The 19,233-nt window shown below is 55.1% G+C and overlaps 1 protein-coding gene across 1 annotated transcript in view; it reads right to left on the minus strand.

The window, feature by feature from the left end:
• The window catches only part of VSTM2L (V-set and transmembrane domain containing 2 like), a 43,310-nt gene extending 25,376 nt beyond the window's left edge, over positions 1-17,934 (minus strand). Inside the window, exon 1 of the mRNA XM_030826294.1 lies at positions 17,492-17,934. Within this exon, the coding sequence (XP_030682154.1) occupies positions 17,492-17,612 (121 nt within the window). The 5' untranslated portion in view covers positions 17,613-17,934. The remainder of the gene's footprint in view (positions 1-17,491) is intronic.
• Between the last annotated feature and the right edge of the window lie 1,299 nt (positions 17,935-19,233).

The raw sequence follows: 19,233 nt of genomic DNA on the forward strand, positions 1-19,233 counted from the left end.
TCCCCACTGTCCCTCTCCTCCTGACCCTTGTGGCCACTGGCTGCCCAAGGCCAGCCTGGCCCACCTGGCCCAGCTGAGGGGCCACCTAGCCAGACTGACAGGCAGGCTGGAGGCTCCCCTGAGATGGCCCATAAAGTCATCTTGTGAAACGCAACCAAGAATGAAACAGGGCAATAAATAAAGGCTGACAGTGCCAGGAGGGGGTGGCTGCTTTGCCAGTGGCGCCCCAACCCTTGTTGGCTACAGGCCAGCCCAGCAACCCCATGGCATCATCTTTCTGGTTGGAGCCCACGATGCAACAGGAAGGTGAAGTGCCTGATCCCATATGATGCTCACAGTGATCCTGCTGGGCAGGGATCATTGTCCCTTTATTACAGGCAGGGAAACTGAGGCTCAGGGACATGTGTCACAAGGTCACACTGCAAGTCAGGGGCAGGAGCTGGGATTAGAACCCAGACCTTGGGACTCTAGCCTTCAAACACTTCCCTGTTTCTGCTGGCTCCACTGTTGCAGTGATGAAGCAGACAGAGTAAGGGGCATCCACAGCCTCTGCAGCCACTGCCCACTTCCATACCTGGCCCTTTTCCAGCAGCGTGAGAAAACCAAAGCTCAGAGAACCTGGGGGCCATTGGAGCCAGTCCCCTGCCCCAGGGTTGAAGGAAGCAAGCCCCTCCTCTATGCCAGACACCACACACAGGACCCCTTTCATCCTCTCAGACTTAATGAGACGGTACTATTATCAGCCCCATTTCACAGAGGGAGTGCCAAGGCTCAGAGAAGGAGAGTTGGTGTCTGAGATCACACAGCTTCAAGGGACAAGTTAGAGTTCAGCCTGACTTCAACCTGGCTGCAAAATTTCCCTCACTGAAGCCTAAATCTTATCTAAGCCCCATCCTTTTCAGCTAGAAAAAGTGTGATTCTCTGGGGCCATTTCCAGGAAGCCTGCTCTATGCCCAGCTCAGCTGGGTGGCAAGGCCACAAGGGTGTGTGTGCTCCAGGTTCAGGAAGACCTGTGGCCACCTTGCCTCCCAGCTGGGAAGCAGAATAAGAGCTCTCCCGGGGAAAGGGCTGGAGAGGGAGGATTTAATGAGGTCCCAGCCCAACCGCCTGTAAATCTCAGCTGGCTTCTAAAATCAGGAGACATAAAACCCCCATAAGAGGAAAACCCAGATAAACAGGATGGAAAAGCCCTCCAGAAACAGAGAAGCCTGGCTGTGTCCAGGGCCCTCTCCTCCCCAGGAAGGCACCTGAGCGTTCTCCTTGTTTCTTTCTGGGCAGCCTTGGCCCCTGACAGGTGCCTGCGGCAGGAGGAATGGAGGTGTGAGTTGATGAAGGTTGCTTCACCTTGGAACAGGCAAACAAATGCAGATGGGCTTTCTTCCTAAGAAGCCAAGAAGAAGGCATTTTGTAAGAAAGCTTAGGGAACTGCAGCATGCCTTGGTGGGAGGTGTCTGCCTCGGCGTGCAGTAGGAGCTTAAGTCCTCCCTCAAAAGGAATGGAAGAGATCAGCTCTGATGGACCCCCTACCCTAAGCCAGGCCCTGTGCCAGGCTTCCCAGGATGCCACAGATCAGGCCCCTGCCCTAAGGGAGCCTGCAGTCCCCAGGAGAGAGACACACATGCCAGAGACTGCTACAGGAACAATGGCTGGGATTGAACCTGGACTGCCATGTACAGTTGTTCAGAATGTGCACTGCTCATATGGCCATGAATCATAGTGCTGCCCAGGGTTATGCAGGGCAAACTGTATGCTGGAGCTATGGAAGGAAGTGCAGGTTCTAGAAGATACTGAGGGAAAGATAGGCTCATGTCTGCCTGGAGAGTCAGGGGAGGTTACCAGGAGAAGGGGACATGCTTGGACCTGAAGGCTGACTAAGGTTTGCACAGTCACAGGGGGACTCAGAACAGGAAAGGGCATACCAGAGAGGGGTCTCCCAGGCCTGGCCTTTTAGCCGCCATCACCATTTCTACAGGGTCCCTGTACCACATGCACCATTATTTACTTAATATTTATTTTCAAAGCATCTTTCCCTTTTTACTTAAATAAATTCAGGTTAAAAGAAGACTTTTATTACTGCCATAAATGAAAAATCAGCATCACTTGCCATAAATAGAGGGTAACTGTAAAAATAAACGCTATGAAAACCAAACAGCATTCGTAAATTCTAGCCAAAGAAGCTTGCCTGCTGAAGGCTATGAGCCTCAATCTCCGTTTTTTTCTCATTAACAAGGGAGACTGGCGAGGGTTAGGTGTTAAAGTCGGAGAAGCACCAGCAGAGACTTTCTTCTTAATCACAAGGGGCTTGGGACGTAGGTCCCGCTCAAGTGTGGACACCAGCGAGCACCCAGCACCAGCCCTGGCTTCCGATGGCCATGGCCCAATCTCACAACCCATCACTAGTTCCCACCTCCAAGCCTTGTTCCTGCTGGGCCACATACCTGGAAAGCTTCCCTGCCACTTCCCTATCCCAATCCTGCTGATTCTTCCAGTGTGGCTCTCGGGACAGCATCCTTGCCCGTGGTGAGAACTAACACCCACTTAAGGAATGAAGATACCTGAATGCATACTTAGAGAATGAATGAACAAAGAAATGAATCGATGACCCCTTTATGGTCTGTGCCGCTCAAACCAGGAAAGCAACTTCCTGAGGCATTGACTTCACTCCGAACACCCCCCCCCCCCCCCCCCCCCCCCCCCCCCCCCCCCCCCCCCCCCCCCCCCCCCCCCCCCATTGACTTCACTCCAGAAACACGGGACAAGAACGTTATTTTTGTATTAAAACAAACATGAATATATTATGGGATAGAATATAGAAGTCATAAATTTTGAATGAAATAGGAGACATCAAAGAAATGTTGCCCCTGGTGGGAGCTGTTTACTCTCCTGCGTGGGCTGCACGCCGTCAAGGGCCTCTTGTCCCATCCAGTCCAAAGCCTCCTTCTTCTCTGCAACCTCAGGGTCCACAGAGCTCAGACTGTGCTCTGCCCACAGGAAGTGCTGGTGTGGTGGCTAACAGGGGAAGGGGCCAGGGGGACAGTCGGGCACTAGGGTGAGGGGGAGCCCAGGATGTACGGTGAGGATGCAAGCCACAGCTCTCCCTGACGTGCTGGGTGGCATTGTGCAAGCTGCTTCACTACTCTGAGCTCTGGTTTCCTACTGTGTCATTGATTACAGGCTTATTTTGAGGACTAAATGCACAAATGCAAGTGAAGAGCCTGTTTCAGTGTGTAGCACCCAGAAGGTCCACAACAACCGCTGTTCCCTGGTGGAACCCACTCCTTGCTGAGCCTTAGACACAAGCACATTCACCCAGGTGGGTCCTTGCCTGTCTCTGGCTGATGGAGGAGGGGCCGCCCTGCCTAGTAAAAATTTAAATAGCTAACATTTTTTTTTCTTTTTTTCTTTCTTTTTGAGACAGAGTCTCACACCGTCACCCGGGTTGCAGTGCAGTGGCATGATCTTGGCTCACTGCAACCTCTGCCTCCCAGGTTCAAGCAATTCTCCTTGCCTCAGCCTCCCAGGAAGCTGGGATTACAGGTGGCCACCACCACGCCTGACTAATGTTTTTTTATTGTTAGTAGAAACAAGGTTTCACCATGTTAGCCAGGCTGGTCTTGAACTCCTGACCTCATGATCTGCCCGTCTCAGCCTCCCGAAGTGCTGGGATTACAGGTATGAGCCACCGCGCCTGGCCAAAATTAACCACTTTAAAGTGGACAATCGAGTAGCATTTAGTGCATTCACAATGTGGTGCAACTAGTCCCAAAATGCTGTCTTCCCCCCAGAAGGAAACTCCTCACTCCCCACTCTCCCCTAACCCCTGGCAACCTCCAATCTGCATTCTCACATTTGCCTGTTCCGGATATTTCATATCAACTGCATCATATAATATGTGGTCTTTTGTGACTGGCTTCCTTCATTTAGCATAGAGTTTTTGAGGTTCATCTACCGTTGTCGCACATATCAGTAATTCATTACTTTTCATAGAGGTGTTTCTTTAATACAGTAAAATATCTTACCTAATCCCCAAAACAACCTGGGAAGTGGCCACTATCATTGTCCTCTTCTTACAGATGGGGAAATTGAGGCACGGAGTGGGTGGGGACTTGCCCAGGTTCCCTGCCAGACACCCCGACATAGCTGGGCAGGAACTGCTGGAGCCGGCAAGCTGGAAGCAGGGCGCCTCCCAAGGCCACCAGCACATATTGAGGGAGACAGCAGTGGAATTACAAATCTAGGGAGATTTAAGGAGAACTAAAATATTCTGGCACTTGCAGGATTATGGGAGTTGAGCAGGTTTCCCCAGTGGAATTCCCGCCTCCTCTTCCCACATGTCTGGGCCACAAGGAGTGAGAGCAGGTGGGAGGGAGAGAGGCAAGCGTGGGAGTGTTCAGGGAGCCAGAGATAGGGCAGGGGTGGGGCAGGGAGCCAGGAGCCGGGAGCAGGCACACAGGCGTCCCGACGTCTCTACGGATACCATTTATTTTCATCCTCCCCAGTACGTGCTGCAAAGCTAGTGGGGTGAGCCCACTGCACTGATGCATAACGAGGCTCAGAGAGGCTGGAGCGGGGCAGGATTTGAGCCTCAGTGTCAGACCCCAAAGCCAAAGCGCATAGCCATCCCCTGCTGCCAGGAGGGGCTGAAAGGGAGGAAGTGGGAGAAGCAAAGGAGGCTGCATCAACCACAGGGAGGCAGTTGCTCCAGAACGCCAGAAAGGAGCAGCCTCAGAGCCACTGAGGAGAAAGAAGAGTGAGGGCTGTAGGGGGCGCTGAGGGTGGAGGCAGGAGGGCCAGGGACATGAAGGACGGGGCAAAACGGGAGGCAGAGACCAACGGACAGGGACAGATGGAGGCAGGCACTTGGGATGTTCCAGAACAGAGGTTCTGAGGGTGCCCAGTGGGTAGGGTAATGGTGGCCCCACCCTGATCAGAACCTGGCCTGGGTCAAACCTGAGCCCCCACCCAGGACCTAGTACGTGCCCCAGCCCCTGCCACCCCTGCCACCCCTGCCCAATCGTGTCTGCGAAATTCAAGGATGCAGCAGTAAATATGTGGGCTCTGGAGTCAGGGTGACCTGGATTTCAACCCCAACTGCACCTCCTCAAGGTAGGTGAATCTCTGAGCTTCTAGCCCGGTTTCCTCATCTGTAAAATGGGTACTGTGGGCGGTGCTGCAGTGACATCACACAGGCACACAGTGGGCTCCCGGACAGGATCAGGCTGCTCTCTTGTCACCTCCCCACGTAGTCTGGCTCTAGCTCCTCCTTCTTCAAGGCGCCGGGCCCCTTGGACTTATTAAACCCTAGGGCTATTCTAGAACCAGAGAATTCATGGCTGAAGGAGTTGGGCCCCACCCCAGGACCTTGGCACTTAGTGTTCCCAGAGTCTGGGAGGGAATTTCACAGGCCAAGAGCACAGAGCAAGAAGGCAGCAGCGCGGGTGGGGGACTGGGGCTACCCGCACTAGCTGGAGGGTGTCTGAGGGCCACGGAGAGAGGAGCTGGTGGATCTGGGCCCTGTCCCAGGGGCCCTCAGCCGCTGTCCGCCCGCCCCTCCCTCTCCTCCGCTGCCTGCCGGGAGACCATTAGTGAAGCTTTGTTTTGAACACTATTTCCACTACCCTGCGCTCTGGCCGCCGGGCCTCCATTAGGGACCCTTTCCCGGACCGATGACAGGCGGCAAACAGCTCCCCAGCGGGCAGGCCCTAATTGCCGCCGCCTTCAGCGTCGGAAATGATTTTTTTAAAACCTCACAAAGCAAAACAGACACCCCGCCGTCAGCTCTCCGCCTTCCCCACCTCGGGCCCCAGCCTGGGGGCTCTGAGGAAGGAGGGGTCAGTCAAGACCCCACCCCCATCCCGAGAGACACCCTTAAAATGCCGGGCTGGGGGAAAATAGGGTTGGGCTCTGCACCTTTGCTTTGAACTAGGTGTGGGGCCCCAGCTCACCACGCCTCTCTAAGCCTCAGTTTTCCCTTCTGCAAAGTGGGCGTGTTGAATGGGAGCCCGATGCCTGCTGCGGGCCGTGCGATGCGGCTCTGACAGGTCATGTGCTTCTGGCTTCTCTAAGGGGTCCGTGGAGCACCGGGGAGCCAAGAGCCCGGGAGACGGGAAGAGAGCACGAGGGGCAGAGGGAACAGCCAGGGAGAGAAAAGGTCTGGAAGGAACTTGGTGTGTGCAAGGACTAGAAAGGAGGCCAGTGTACACACACACACAATACACATGCATACACACAATACACACACACAAAATACACACATACACACAATGCACACACACATACACATACAATACACACATATACACATATAGACACATACATATACACACATATACAGACATACACACCCACACACATCACACACATACATACACATACGCACACATACACACACACACTCATACGCACACCCACTCCCCCCACATATACACACCACATACACACACATACACACCCAAATACTCCCCCCACACACGTACACACACCCACACCCCCTACACACATATACACACACATACACAGATACACCCACATACACATATACACACATACACATATATACACACACTCCCCCACACATACATACACACCCACACATACACCCACACACATACATAAACACCCCACACACGCACACATACACCCACACCCCACACACACATACACACAGATGCACACACCCACACAGCCACACAGACACCCACAGACATACAGACACCACACACACAGATATACACACACATAGACATATACATGCATACCACACAATATACACATACACATACATGCACACACACCACACATACATATATGCACACACACCACACACATACACACATGCACACACGCACACACACACACAATTCCCTCTTTTTCTGAGCCCACGTTCCCACCCTCCCTGGATACCTGGCCAGCCCTAGCATCCCGTGAACCACAAACTCAGCAAGGCTCACACCAAATTCAGTGCCTTCCCGGGAGCAGCCTCTCCTGTCCATGCACACCCCCATCCAGCCCCAAGCCCTGCTTTGGCTCCCCATCTCCATTCACCATGGCCAACCCACCCCAACGCCAACCTGGCCGTGCGCCCTCCCCACTCAGAAGGCTTTCAGGGCTGCCCTCTTCTCCAGGGGATAAGACCAAACTCCAGAGCCGATTCTTGAAGTTTCCAGCTACAGCCAGCTTTTCTAAATGCATGCACACGGTTCTCCACATGAAGCCTCTGCCAGACCCAGGCAGCCAGGCGCAGCTCCACTCTGGCCTCTGGAGTCCCCTCTCAGTCCCAGCGGTTCCTGGATACAGGCCCAGAAGGAGCCTGCCTCCCCCAGGAAGTCTCCCCTGACTGCACTAGGACACGGTGACCTCCCTCTAGAGATCTCCCTCTCTCGGCCCACCTGCCTATGCACTGTTCCCTGGGCTCCTGAAGAGTCCCTCATTATCTCTTCCTGACCCCAACTCTCTGAGTATGCTTACCAAGGACTTAGGAAAAGTGAATGAAGTTTGTTCCCACCCAGCTCGCATGAGAGGGCTGCAGGGAGAGAGAAAGGACTCCAGGATCCAAGCCCGTCCCTGCCACAGACTTGTCCCATGTCCCAAGGCCAGCCCTGATGCTCTCTGGGCCTCAGTTTCCTCACCCGTGAAACGAAGGCTGCTTCTGCCTGGGGCCAGAGACAGGCTTTGGGGGCCTCAAAAAACCCTTTGAAGCTTGTGGGCAAAACTCTGTGGCATTTTTTTGAGGAAACGATCCATAGTTTCCATAAGCTTCTCAAGAGGAGTGTGACTTCCAAAAAAATTAGGAACCACCAGTGTAGACAAGCGTCAGTGTCCCCTCCAGCTTCGCCATTTGGTCACTCACTCATTCGTTCACCTGACATTTACTGAGTGCCCGCTCTGTGTGGGTGTCACCATGATATACGGAATATATGTATGTGTAATCCTGAGATGTCATCGAAGAGAGCTGTGTGCATACCGGAGAGAAAGGAAGGAACGGGTGGGGGCGGCGAGAAGAGAGGGGAAGATGGATCCAACAGGCACAAAGGAACAAAGAAAGAGGAAAGAGATCGAAAGACAGAGATAGAGAGGAAAAGAGATAGAGAAAGATCAGAGAGACCCAGAGAGAGAGGGGGAGAGAGAAAGAGAGAGACCCAGAGAGCAGTAGGGCAGGGAGAGAGAGAGATCCAGAGAGTGAGGGGCCGGTGGAGGGCACTTCCCAGGCACAGGTGGGCACTGCTGCCCCGCTCGCTGGTAGCTCGCTGGAGAAAGGCCCCCTCTCCCGGCTCTGACTCCTGCTCTAACCTTCCAGAGGCTCCCATAGCCTCACCTCCAAGGGCACCAGTGTGCAGGTGGCAGGGAAGGCTGGTATTGAGGCAAACAGGCACAGGGCAGAGGGCACCAGCCCAGCCCTGACCCACCCCCAGCTCCCTCTCAGCCTGCACTGCCCCTTCAACCACACACAGTCACCCCCCAGACACAGCCCCCACCCACACAGTCAGACAGAAACACCGCTCCATCCACTAGAACCCCCAGGCAGGAACACACAGAGTCCCATACATGCCCCCAGGGCCCCACTGCTTCCCACTAACAGTGCTGGACTCAGACGCGGAGCCTAGACTTTTGGAGCCATGTGCTTGTAGCCAGAACAGGGCATTCTCAGCGTTTTGGCATCGCTGACCCCTGTGAGAATCTGACCAAGCCAGGAGCGCTGCTCCGGAACAAAGCACCTGCCCACACACGCAGCTTGGCAGCCGGGAGCAGACAGATGCGTGGGCTACGAACTCTGGCTCTGTCATCCCACAAGCTGGGCTCAAGCCCGGCTTTGCTGTTCAGCATCTGTGTGTCCTCAGGCAAGTCGCACCACACCCCTCAGTGTCCTCCTCTGTAAAATGGGAATGCCCGCCTCCTAGTGTGGTGAGGAGTAAATGAGAGGAGGCAGGGGAAGCGATGGAAACAGAGTGCTTGATGAATGCTGGCTGCTGTTTGGTCCACAGATGCCTGCAGGCCACTGAGAGTTAAGGTGCTGATGGAATCCTACCACTCCCAACAGCTCCATCCTTGCCCGCACACATACACACATGCACACACACACACACACACAAACACACACGCACGCACATACATGGTGGCTGCAGGATGAAAGATGTGGTTTCTAAGTATACAGATGGAAGAATTCTACAGACTTGGAGCTCAAGCAAACTCACCATTGTTCAGTGGGGAAACTGAGGCCCAGCAAGGGGCAGGGACACGCCAAGTCACCCAGCAAGGCAGGCACAGGGTGGGGGAGAGGGGAGTATGGTAGACCAAAAACAGCATTCCCCCAGCCCCTCTCCCCATCCTGGCACTTTAAGAGCTAAAGTGAAGTCACCGAGGAGCCACTGTCCCCATGCCTCAACACAGGGGACAGAGAAGGCCCCATCCCTGCCATGACCCCTGGGTAGGGCCAGGGCATCCTCGGTGTTGGGAGCTCCACCCACCTGGGCCCTTGTGCCAGCACCATCACTAAATTGCTGTGTGACAGATCTTTATTAGCCGCCCACTGTGTTCTGGCTGCTCTGCCTATTTCAACAGTCTTTGCTCCTTTGGGAAATAAGGCAGGAATCTCCTCACTAATATCCCCAGCTAATAACGGGTAGGGCTCAGCTTACACACCTCCTGTGACAGGGAGCTCACTACTGGGTACCCTCACTGCCCTGCAGGTGAGTGTCCTTCTCTGTGATTCTGTGTTTAATATCATCCCAGCTTTTTTTTTTTTTTTTTTTTTTTTTTTTGAGACGGAGTCTCACTAGGCTCACTGCAATCTCCGCCTCCCGGATTCAAGCAATTCTCTGCCTCAGCCTCCCGAGTAGCTGGGATTACAGGCGCCTGCCACCATGCCTAGCTAATTTTTGTATTTTTAGTAGAGACAGTGTTTCACCATCTTGGCCAGGGTGGTCTTGAACTCCTGACCTTGTGATCCACCCGCCTCGGCCTCCCAAAGTGCTGGGATTACAGGTGTGAGCCACCACGCCCAGCCCCAGCTTCTTAAATCTTATCACAATATGTATATATTCTTCTTCTTTTTTTTTTTTTTTTAGGAGACAGGGTCTCACTCTGTCACCCAGGCGGGAGTGCAGTGGTGCAATCACAGCTCACTGCAGCCTTGAACTCTTGGGCTCAAGTGATCTTCCCACCCCAGCCTCCCAAGTAGCTGGGACCACAGGCGTGAGCCACTACACCTGGCTAATTCTGTATTTTTTTGTTTTAGAGACAGGGTCCCACTATGTTGTCCAGGCTGGTCTCAATCTCCTGGGTTCCAGTGACCCTCCGGCCCCAGCCTCCTGAGTCATTGGGATTACAGGCGTGAGCCACCGCGCCCAGCTCTATACTTATATACTCTTTATAGGTTCAGTTTTCTATCTCCCCCACTAGACTGAGAACTCTAAGAGAGCAAGAACCTTAGCTGTCTTCTTCACTGATAAGTCCCCAGTGGCTAAAACAGCCTGGCACATGACAGGTGCCCAATTGATATTTGTTGAACGAATAAAAGAATGAATGAATGACCAAGCTTCCCAAACATGGCAGCAGCCCCATTAGGCCAGTAGCTCCCAGTATGAAGAGTATGGAGCATGCAGTGTGATGGGGCAGCCCGTCAGATGCCCCCGGGTCTCCAAGTCATGTCCACACTGTGGGTCCCCACGGACATGCCCATTTGCCGCCTGCACTATTATGTCCTTAATGTTTTTCTATAAACTAACCCACCATTTTTTAATACCCCCATTAGTCTCATCCTAAGCAATCATATCTGTGAAATCACAGTTTTGATGTGCTGGTTATATTTTTTCAGTACACATTAAAATAAACACATAACTATTAGAATGCAAGAGATTTCTCTAGGTTCTGCCGAAAATCATCTCGCAGGTAGGACCCAATCTTGTTGCGGGCCCTGGGGGGTTTTGAAGAGGGTTGAAACCGGGGTGGGAGGTGGAGCTGAGTCCCAGGGACTCCCTGATGGCTTCAAAGAAGGGAAGGGAGGCCTGGCTGTGAGAAGGGAACCTGGAGGAGCAGCAGCCCCTCTCTGCCTCCCCACCCCCACCTCACTTCTCCGGAGCAGTGGGAACCAGGAGGAGCCGGTTGGGTGGGCTCTGGACCCTGAGACCAGCAGCTAGGAGAGGAGCAGATTTCTTCTCCAGCTGGACTACTGCTGCTTTTTCTGACACAAGTGTCTCATCAGGGTCGGGGGAGGAGGGCGCGACGCTTGGACTCCCCCATCCTCATTGCTGCAGCATCGCATATGCAGCCCAAGGTCAGAGCCTGGGCCCACCCACTGCAAGGTGCCATCAGCCTTGCCCACTCCAAGATGTCCTTGCTCTGCTCAGCAGGGATGAGGAGGGGGCTCCAATTTTGTGAATTTCCCCCCTATAAACATAGATTCCTTACAAAATTAAAATCATTTGAATGTTTAAAAATATATTGACTTGGAATGAGCAAAGCTTTAAGAATTCAGACCTCATCCCCTGCTTCATCTTCCTCGTCATCCATTCATTCATTCCCTGCCACCTCCCTGGGCCAGGCATTGTCCTGGGTCCCGGGACACAAGGGAATCTGACCCCAGGGTGCCCAGCGGGCCCCAAACTCCTTTCAGGACTGAGAGAGTCTTCCCACAACCCCATCAGCAGCTGGTTTGGTCCCCAAAGTCCAAGGTGATGGCCAAACACTCTCACATGGGCACCTATGCCTCTGTTCACACTACACACTCTCCCCATGCTTTCAAAAATCGAGGAAAGTTGGAGGGTCGCTGGGATAGCATTCTGTTCTCACTGCTGCTCGCCCTCCTGGGCATGGAATGCGGAGGCCATTACACTCCTTCCACCCCGGAGCCAAGCCTCAAAGCCCAGCCTTGCTCTTCCCCTCTGTGTGACGTGGGCCTCTTCCTCCTCTTTCCTTGGACTCCCAGCCCTGGAGCTAGATTCTTCAGTTCAAGTCCAGCCTCCGACACTTGGTAGATGTGTGACCTTGGGTAAGTCACTTAAGCTCCCCGAGTCTCATTTTCTTCATCTAAACAGTGGGCCAGAGGCAGTCTTTCCTTTTGGAGTTCTTGTTAGAATTGAATGAGATGATACCATTCAAGGCCCTGGCATGGCACTCAACACACACTTGCTTCCATATGTTTATCTCTCCTGTTTTTATTTTTATTTATTTATTTATTTTTGAGACAGGTTCTCACTTTGTCAACCAGGCTGGAGTGCAGTGGTGCGATCTCAGCTCACTGCAACCTCCGTCTCCTGGGCTCACGCGATCCTCCCGTCTCAGCCTACTGAGTAGCTGGGACTACAGGTGCGTACCCATGCCTGGCTATTTTTTTGTAGAGACGAGTTCTCACTATGTTGTCCAGGCTGGTCTCAAACTCCTGAGCTCAAGTCATCCACCCACCTCAGCCTCCCAAAGTGCTGGGGTTACACGCATGAGCCGCCGCGCCCAGCCAATCTGTCCATTCGTACAGAGTTGGATGAGGTAATCCCAAAAGCCAAGAAGTACCCTCCAGGGCAATTCCGGGCAAATTCTCCTTTGTCCCTGGGTCTCTGTCTTCTCATCTGTAAGAGAAAGGCTTGGGGACGATGGTCCCAAGGGGCCTCCATGATTCATTCCAAAAGCTCCATCCCCTGCCCCCGAAGCCGGTGGATCAGAAGGGGTCACTTACCCGACTCCCCTCACCCTGCCCACTTGTTTGCCACAGGAGACTTTGCCCACCATCCTTGCTGTCACCATGGCAAGGAGCCAAATTCCCTGTGTCCTGCTGGCCGCCTGCGGCTTCTCTTGTTTGGGGAAAAGGCTGCGGGAGCCGCTGATGGGCAAGGTGTCAAAACCAATTGGTGTGAAGGACTTGGGGAAAACCGCTTGTGAGGGCCAATTCCCCACAGGAGGCCGGGAAGCCCTCAGCCCAAGGCAGAGTGTTTACAGGCGTAATTGATAGAATAATCACCAACGCCCGAGACAAAGACGAACACATTTTTAACATCATAACCTTCAGAAGACAGGACTCAATTTTCTTCATCTTCCAGCCACCAAACTAGCCAGCTTATTGATGGTGAGATACCAACAGTTCAGTAAGGAACGCAAGGAAGCCAGAGTCATTTTTCAGTACACAGGCTGCTTGCCAAATGGCCCGGTGCCCCCTCCCTCCCCCAGCGCCCTGCTGGTCCCTCCTGGCAACAGAGAGAATCTCAGGACAGTGAATCACTCAATGGACAAAGCCCCCAGCCAAGCCAGGATCTTTGTCTGCATTGGGGTATATGAATAATTGAAGGTGCTGGCCTGGGTGTGTGTGTGTGTGTGTGTATGTGTGTAGGGATGTGTGTGTGTGGCAGGGTGGGGGTGGGAGGGGAGTTGTCTGCTGCAGTGTGACGCTTCTTGGGGCTCCTCTCAGGGACCATCCACCTGCCCCTGTCTGGACCTCTCCCTCCCCTGTGAAACCAAACCAAGCCAGCCTATAGCGTCAGACATTTCCTGTCCCTACATCTCCCATCAGGTATGGGTAAATACTTAGGCAGTGGCTTCCAAACCCCAGGCTGCATGAGAATCCTCTGGGGAATTTATTAAAATGCAGATTCCACCAGATGCGGTGGCTCACGCCTGTAATCCCAGCACTTTGGAAGGCCGAGAAGGGAGGATGGCTTGAGCCCAGGAGTTCGAGACCAGCCTAGGCAATATAATGAGATCTCATCTCTACAAAAAATTTAAAAATTAGCTGAGGGTGGTAGCGCACGCCTGTACTCCCAGCTACTCGGAGGCTGAGGTGAAAGGATCGCTTGAACCCAGGAGGCAGAGGTTGCAGTAAGCTGAGATTGTGCCACTGCACTCGAGCCTGGTCAATAGAGCAAGACCTTGTCTCAAGAGAAATTAAAAAATAATAATAAAATGTACATTCCAGGGTCCCATCAAATAACCATTCTGGCAGTGGGTTTGGGGGATCTGCATTGTAAAAATTCCCTGGGGGACTCTGCCACATGAGGCTTCTTGCAAGCTGTAGGGGTCTACAGAGATCTTCACAAAGACCCTGCCTTCTGGAACCCTCCCCTGGACAAGATCTGGAAAGATCCTGGGGTCCAGCCCAGCTGCCCGTTTCTAACCTACAGGTATCCTCAGCAAGATCTTGCCACCTTTCTGAGTGGCTGGTTCCTCTTGGTGGAACCCACCGCTTTACTGGTTCCCTGAGGAGCTAGAAGGGAGCAAGCTTGGGTTACAGCTACATGAAGGAAGACACCATGGCCAAGCCTGCCTCAAGGCTGTTCTGGAGGAGGCAGTCCCAGAGCCGCCAGATGCATCTTCATCCTAAACACAGCTTTCCAGCTCTCTGTACAGACTCAGCACCCTTGGGTAAGTCATTGGCCCTCTCCGAGCCTCAGTTTCCTCCTATCTCCAACACCAGCCTTGCATGAATGGTCAGCCTGAGTGAGTTAACACTGGCAAGGGCTTGGCAGCACGGGGCACACAGTAGGCATTTCGTCAATGCTTGCATCTTTTCCTCCCATCCCTGCTGTGCCCATGGCAATGAGTTAACATTTTCTGGTAAGAAAAAATCAAAATCACTCCTGTTTATTGAGCACCTCCTAGGTGCAGACGCTGACCATCACCACCCCACCTCCCAGTGCCTGATGCCTCCTTGAGATACATGCTCCCCATTCATTCCTTACATCTCGAAAAAGCCCTCTTCCAAGTGCCTTGAGTGGGGGTGGGAGGGAGATGGGAAGCAAAACAGATGTCCTTTCTGACCCATCTGACCGCAGGCTTTCCCTGTGACAAGCTCCAGGGCAGGCAGGTGGAAGGCAGGAGCCCGGCGGCCGGGCTGGGCTCAGATGGAGCTGGAGGGGTAAGCAGTCACCAAGCGCTTGGGGTCAATGTGCCCCTCCCCAGGAGCCCCTGCTTCCAGCCCCCACTCCCCACTCCCAGACATACAGACACCTTCCTGACTGGCCACATTTCCTGAATCAGCTGAGGACACACGGAGCCCAGGAATAATGAAACGATCAGGCCCCAATCTGCTAAACAGCAATTTCTGAGCTTTTTCAGCACACACAGCTTTTATCAAATTGGTATTCTCCTCCTGAACACAAATGGCTTATTAGACATGACCCACTTATTCACCACATCTCACTATCATTAATAACAGTTTCTTTTTGTGATTAAGTGAGTGGCTCCAAACCCTTCCTGTAGTGGCGGGCGCTTGGCCCAACAGAGGGGCAGCTGTGGGGGCTCTTTGGCAGTCACTACTTGGTGACTTTGAACCTAGCAATGTCGGGGGAAGACAGCCTGGCCCCTGCAGAGCTGCCTGGCCTCCTTGTTTCTTTAGGGACACAGGGAGACCCAGAGGGGTGGCTCACTTGCCCAGAGCCACAGGGGGGGTTCAGGAGAGAAGCCAGGTTCCCCAGTAACTAGGGGTGCCTCCTTCTCATCTAGCCCCTGCCCTGGGCCTGAGCTTGACCCTCCAGGGTGCAGAGGGGAGATTACAGCTGGTTGGGCAGAGCTGTGCCCCCTCAGCTTACCTAGCACCAGGGGGCAGGTAGAGACTGTCACACAAAGGGCAGACAGACCCTGCTTTTCTATGGGGGGAGCCACCTTGGGGCCTTGGGAATGACAGAGTGGCACCCAAGTCCCTGGGGTCTGGTGCTCTAGGGACAGAACGACCATAAGCCTCAGAGTCCCATTCCTCGTACCCCTCGGGACTGCAAACTCAGGGAAGCCCTTCCATGGAAACCCCTCCTAGTGTAAGTTCCAACTGTGCCAAGGAACTGAGCGAAGCGAGGAGAGGAGGGGTGGAGAGGGAGGAATTCCCAGTTTCCCCAGAATGGGAGTGAATCTGACAGGGAGATGAATGTCCTGGAAAAAAGCGCTGTCTTTGCCCAACAGACCCTGGGGCCTGTCCTGGCTCAGTCACTCTCTTACTGTGTGACCTTGGGCAACTTCCTTCACCTCTCTGAGCCTTGGTTTCCCTATCTGTAAGTTGAGGATCAAAAGAACCCTTTCCTTATTTACCACCACTCTAGCCAGGTCAGTAGAAATGAGGTGAGAGGTATGAAGGGTACATAAATGATGCACACAGCGGTTACTACCAAACATGGTGAGGCAGAAGGGGGTGGGGAGTCATGGTTCCCAAAAAGCAGAGACCCTGAGGATGGCTTCGAAGCCCCCTCTCTCCACTGGAGCAATCCCACTCATGTGTCATACCCCAGCAAAAGCCTTCCCTGATTATCTACCCCCCCTTACCCCCACTCACTCCCATCAGAATAAATCATCCAATTATCTGGCATTTGTGCAAACCTTCCCGCAGCCCTGGGCCCACAGTGCCCAGCACTGGGGCTGCAGCCTCCCCCACAAGGCTGGGAGCCCATCTAGTGAAGCGCTGCATGGAAGAAAGGTCTCCTTTGGTTTCATCTATGCTCGATCCTCCATCCCAGAGCCAGGCTCACAGGGGCCAGGGGGAGCCCCCACAGCTGCCAGGCTCATACAGTCCAACTCTGCTGCCAACTTGGGCTCCTTCGGGGCTAGCAGGAGCTTCTGACACTCAGCCAGCCAGTGCTGGGAATGCTTGTCTGCTCCCCAGCTCCCACAGCGGCTGGAGTTGAGATTTCCCACATTTCAGTCCTCTAGGGCCGAGGATGAGGATGGGGGTACCCTATGGAAGGATGGCAGCGGCTTCCGGCCCATCCCCAGAGGCAGACAAAAGCACCCGGCATTCCACTTCCACTCTCACTCCCATGCCTCTGGCTGCAAGCGGCAACCCCAACTACTCCGGTGGCTGTGAGGGGCTTCCACCAGGTGCCACCCGCCCAACAGAGAGGCTGCAGCCCCAGAAGACCAGTACTCAAGAAACAGGGTCTTCTGCCCCCAAGGACGTTTCCAGTGGTATAGGGGTGGGTGTGGAGAGGGAGAGGACAAGGGCCTCTGTGTGGTTAAACCCATGAAGAGTAAAGGCAGATGGGCAGAGAGGAGTGGGTGAGCAAATTGTGTTCATGTGTGTGTAGGTGTGTGCCTGTGTTTGTGTGTGCGCGCGCGCACCAGTGTGTCTGCAGGTGGGCAGGCAAGAGTTGTGGCGAAGCGTGTGTGCCAGCTGGCAGAGTGAGCCCACCGGCGCAGTGCCTGATGTGCGTGTGTAGTGGGCATAAGTGTAAAGGCTTGCAGTGAGGAGGGGGACCTGAGGTGTGTGGAGATGTGCAGGGTAGGAGTTGTGAGTGTGAGAAAGCAGCGACTGTGGCTCTGAGTGTGTCCGCGGCTGTGCCTATCAGTGTGGCCATGGAGGTGTGCATATCCGCGCGAGTGTGGGAGGAGGAGGTTCGGGGGTGCGCCCCGGGTGCCCCCTCCTCCGCAGGGCCGGAGTGCCAGGGCGGGTCCACCGCGCCGGCAGGGGGCGCCCCGGGATTCCTGCCATGACTGGAGCCGGTTCGAGCCCCGGGGCGGCCAAGTTGGAGTGGCGCGGCCCAGGTTGGGGTTTGGTGGGGAAGTCCGCGGGGGCGGCGACCGAACTCACCGTGGCCGGAGACGTGGTTGTCCCAGGGCGCGTGGCCGGCGGGCCGCGTGGCGCCGCCGAGTTGCAGGAAAAGTGCCAGGTAGTGGAGGGTGCCCAGCGCTACGGCGAGCGGGGCCCCCATGGTGCGCGCTCGGGCCGGGGGCGCCGCCGCCTCACATCGGGGCCCCGGAGACCGCAGACCCCGCGCCAGCTGTCCCCTGCCCCTGAGCGGCCTGGCTGCCCGGCTCCAGCAGCTTCCCCTCGCCCGCTGTCCCCAGGCCCGGCCCAGCTCCCAGCCCTTGCCCGGCTCCGGCCCAGCCCCGGCTGCGGGGAGCGAGCGCACGCCCAGCCGGCCGCCTCTGACTGCGGGACTCTTCCCTTCCGCGGAAGGCCACGGCGCGCTGCCGCCGCACCCTCCTCCCTCCTCCCGCCTCCCTCCTCTCTTCCTCCTCCCCTCCCTCCTCCCTCTCGGAGCAGGCGGCGGAGGGATCTGTCGCTTGATTTATCATCAAAGTTTTGCCCAGGCTGGGATTTTTAAAGCGGTACCCGCAACTTTCCCCCGCCCGAGTGCGGGGGCTGGGCCGGGATGGGGCGGAGAGAGCCACCCCAGGGACGCGGTTCCCGCAAAGCACGACCCAACGGGCTTCAGCCACAGAAATACCGTCCAGCGGAGAGAGGGAGAAAAGCCAGGGCACCCGCCGCCGGGCCAGCGCGCTCAGAGGCTCCTAACTTTACCGGCAGGGCGGGGCCGGGGTCGGGGGCCAGTGGGGCTGGGGGTGAGGGCGAGGTAGGGTGGGAGCCTGGGCTGATACACAGGGGACCTGGTGATAGCTCTGCCGCCGACCTCGGCTCGCTGTGTGATCGCGTCCGGGTGTCTACCCCTCTCTGAACCTCGAAGTCTTCATCTGAGAAATGGGGGTAATAGCTGTCTGCGGGGGTCCTGGTGAGGATTTGCGAAATCGTGCACGCAAAGCGCTTAGCATAATGCCGCCTACGTGGTAGGAGCTCAGTAGTTATTACTGTCGGTGTTCCCCTCTCTGGGACTCAGTTTTAGAGTCTTTGTAATGGGAGAGAGGCAGGCCAGTTTTTGCGGCTCCTGGCTCTTGAAGATACTGGTCCTTACGTGGTGGATGGGATCGCCCCCTTCTGGACTGTAGGCTGCTTCCCTAGACCAATGAGCCTTGATGGTGTGTGTGTGCATGCGTGTGTGTGTGCGTGTGCACGCGCGTGTGCGTGGGTGTATGTGTGTGTGAGTGTGGCAGGGGAGGGGGATAGGGCACCATTCCCATTCCCAAGAGCAAGAATCCAACAAAGTCCTCCAATTCCTTCCCAAACCGTGTTACTGGGGCTGATGGGACAGACAGGAGGGCGGACCTGTGGTCCGATTTAAAAGATAAGGAAGCACCTGAAATCAGGTAATTAGATTCTCTGAGGTCCCACGGCGAGTCAGGCGAGGCCCCTGACTCCCAGGCGGGGTCCCTTCTGCTCTCATCCCTTGCCCTTTCCCAGGCCTCGCTGCTCACACACCCTGGCCCTCCCGGTTTCAGCACCACGGAGGAGGACAGCGCCCCACCCCGCACCGCAGGTCCCATCCTTTGGCCACCGCGGACAGCGTCTCAACTGGCCCTTTGATGCTAGGGTTCACAACGTGGACAGACCCTCAGACTTTCTCCCCCGTCCTCGCCGAACAGGGTCAACCCCTCCGACAGCCCACTTCCCACTCCAGAACACAGGTGGATCCCGCGTCCAGCCCTGTGGATAGC

This window comes from Nomascus leucogenys, chromosome 13 (assembly GCF_006542625.1).
Source record: "Nomascus leucogenys isolate Asia chromosome 13, Asia_NLE_v1, whole genome shotgun sequence".
NCBI classification, from domain to species: domain Eukaryota; kingdom Metazoa; phylum Chordata; class Mammalia; order Primates; family Hylobatidae; genus Nomascus; species Nomascus leucogenys.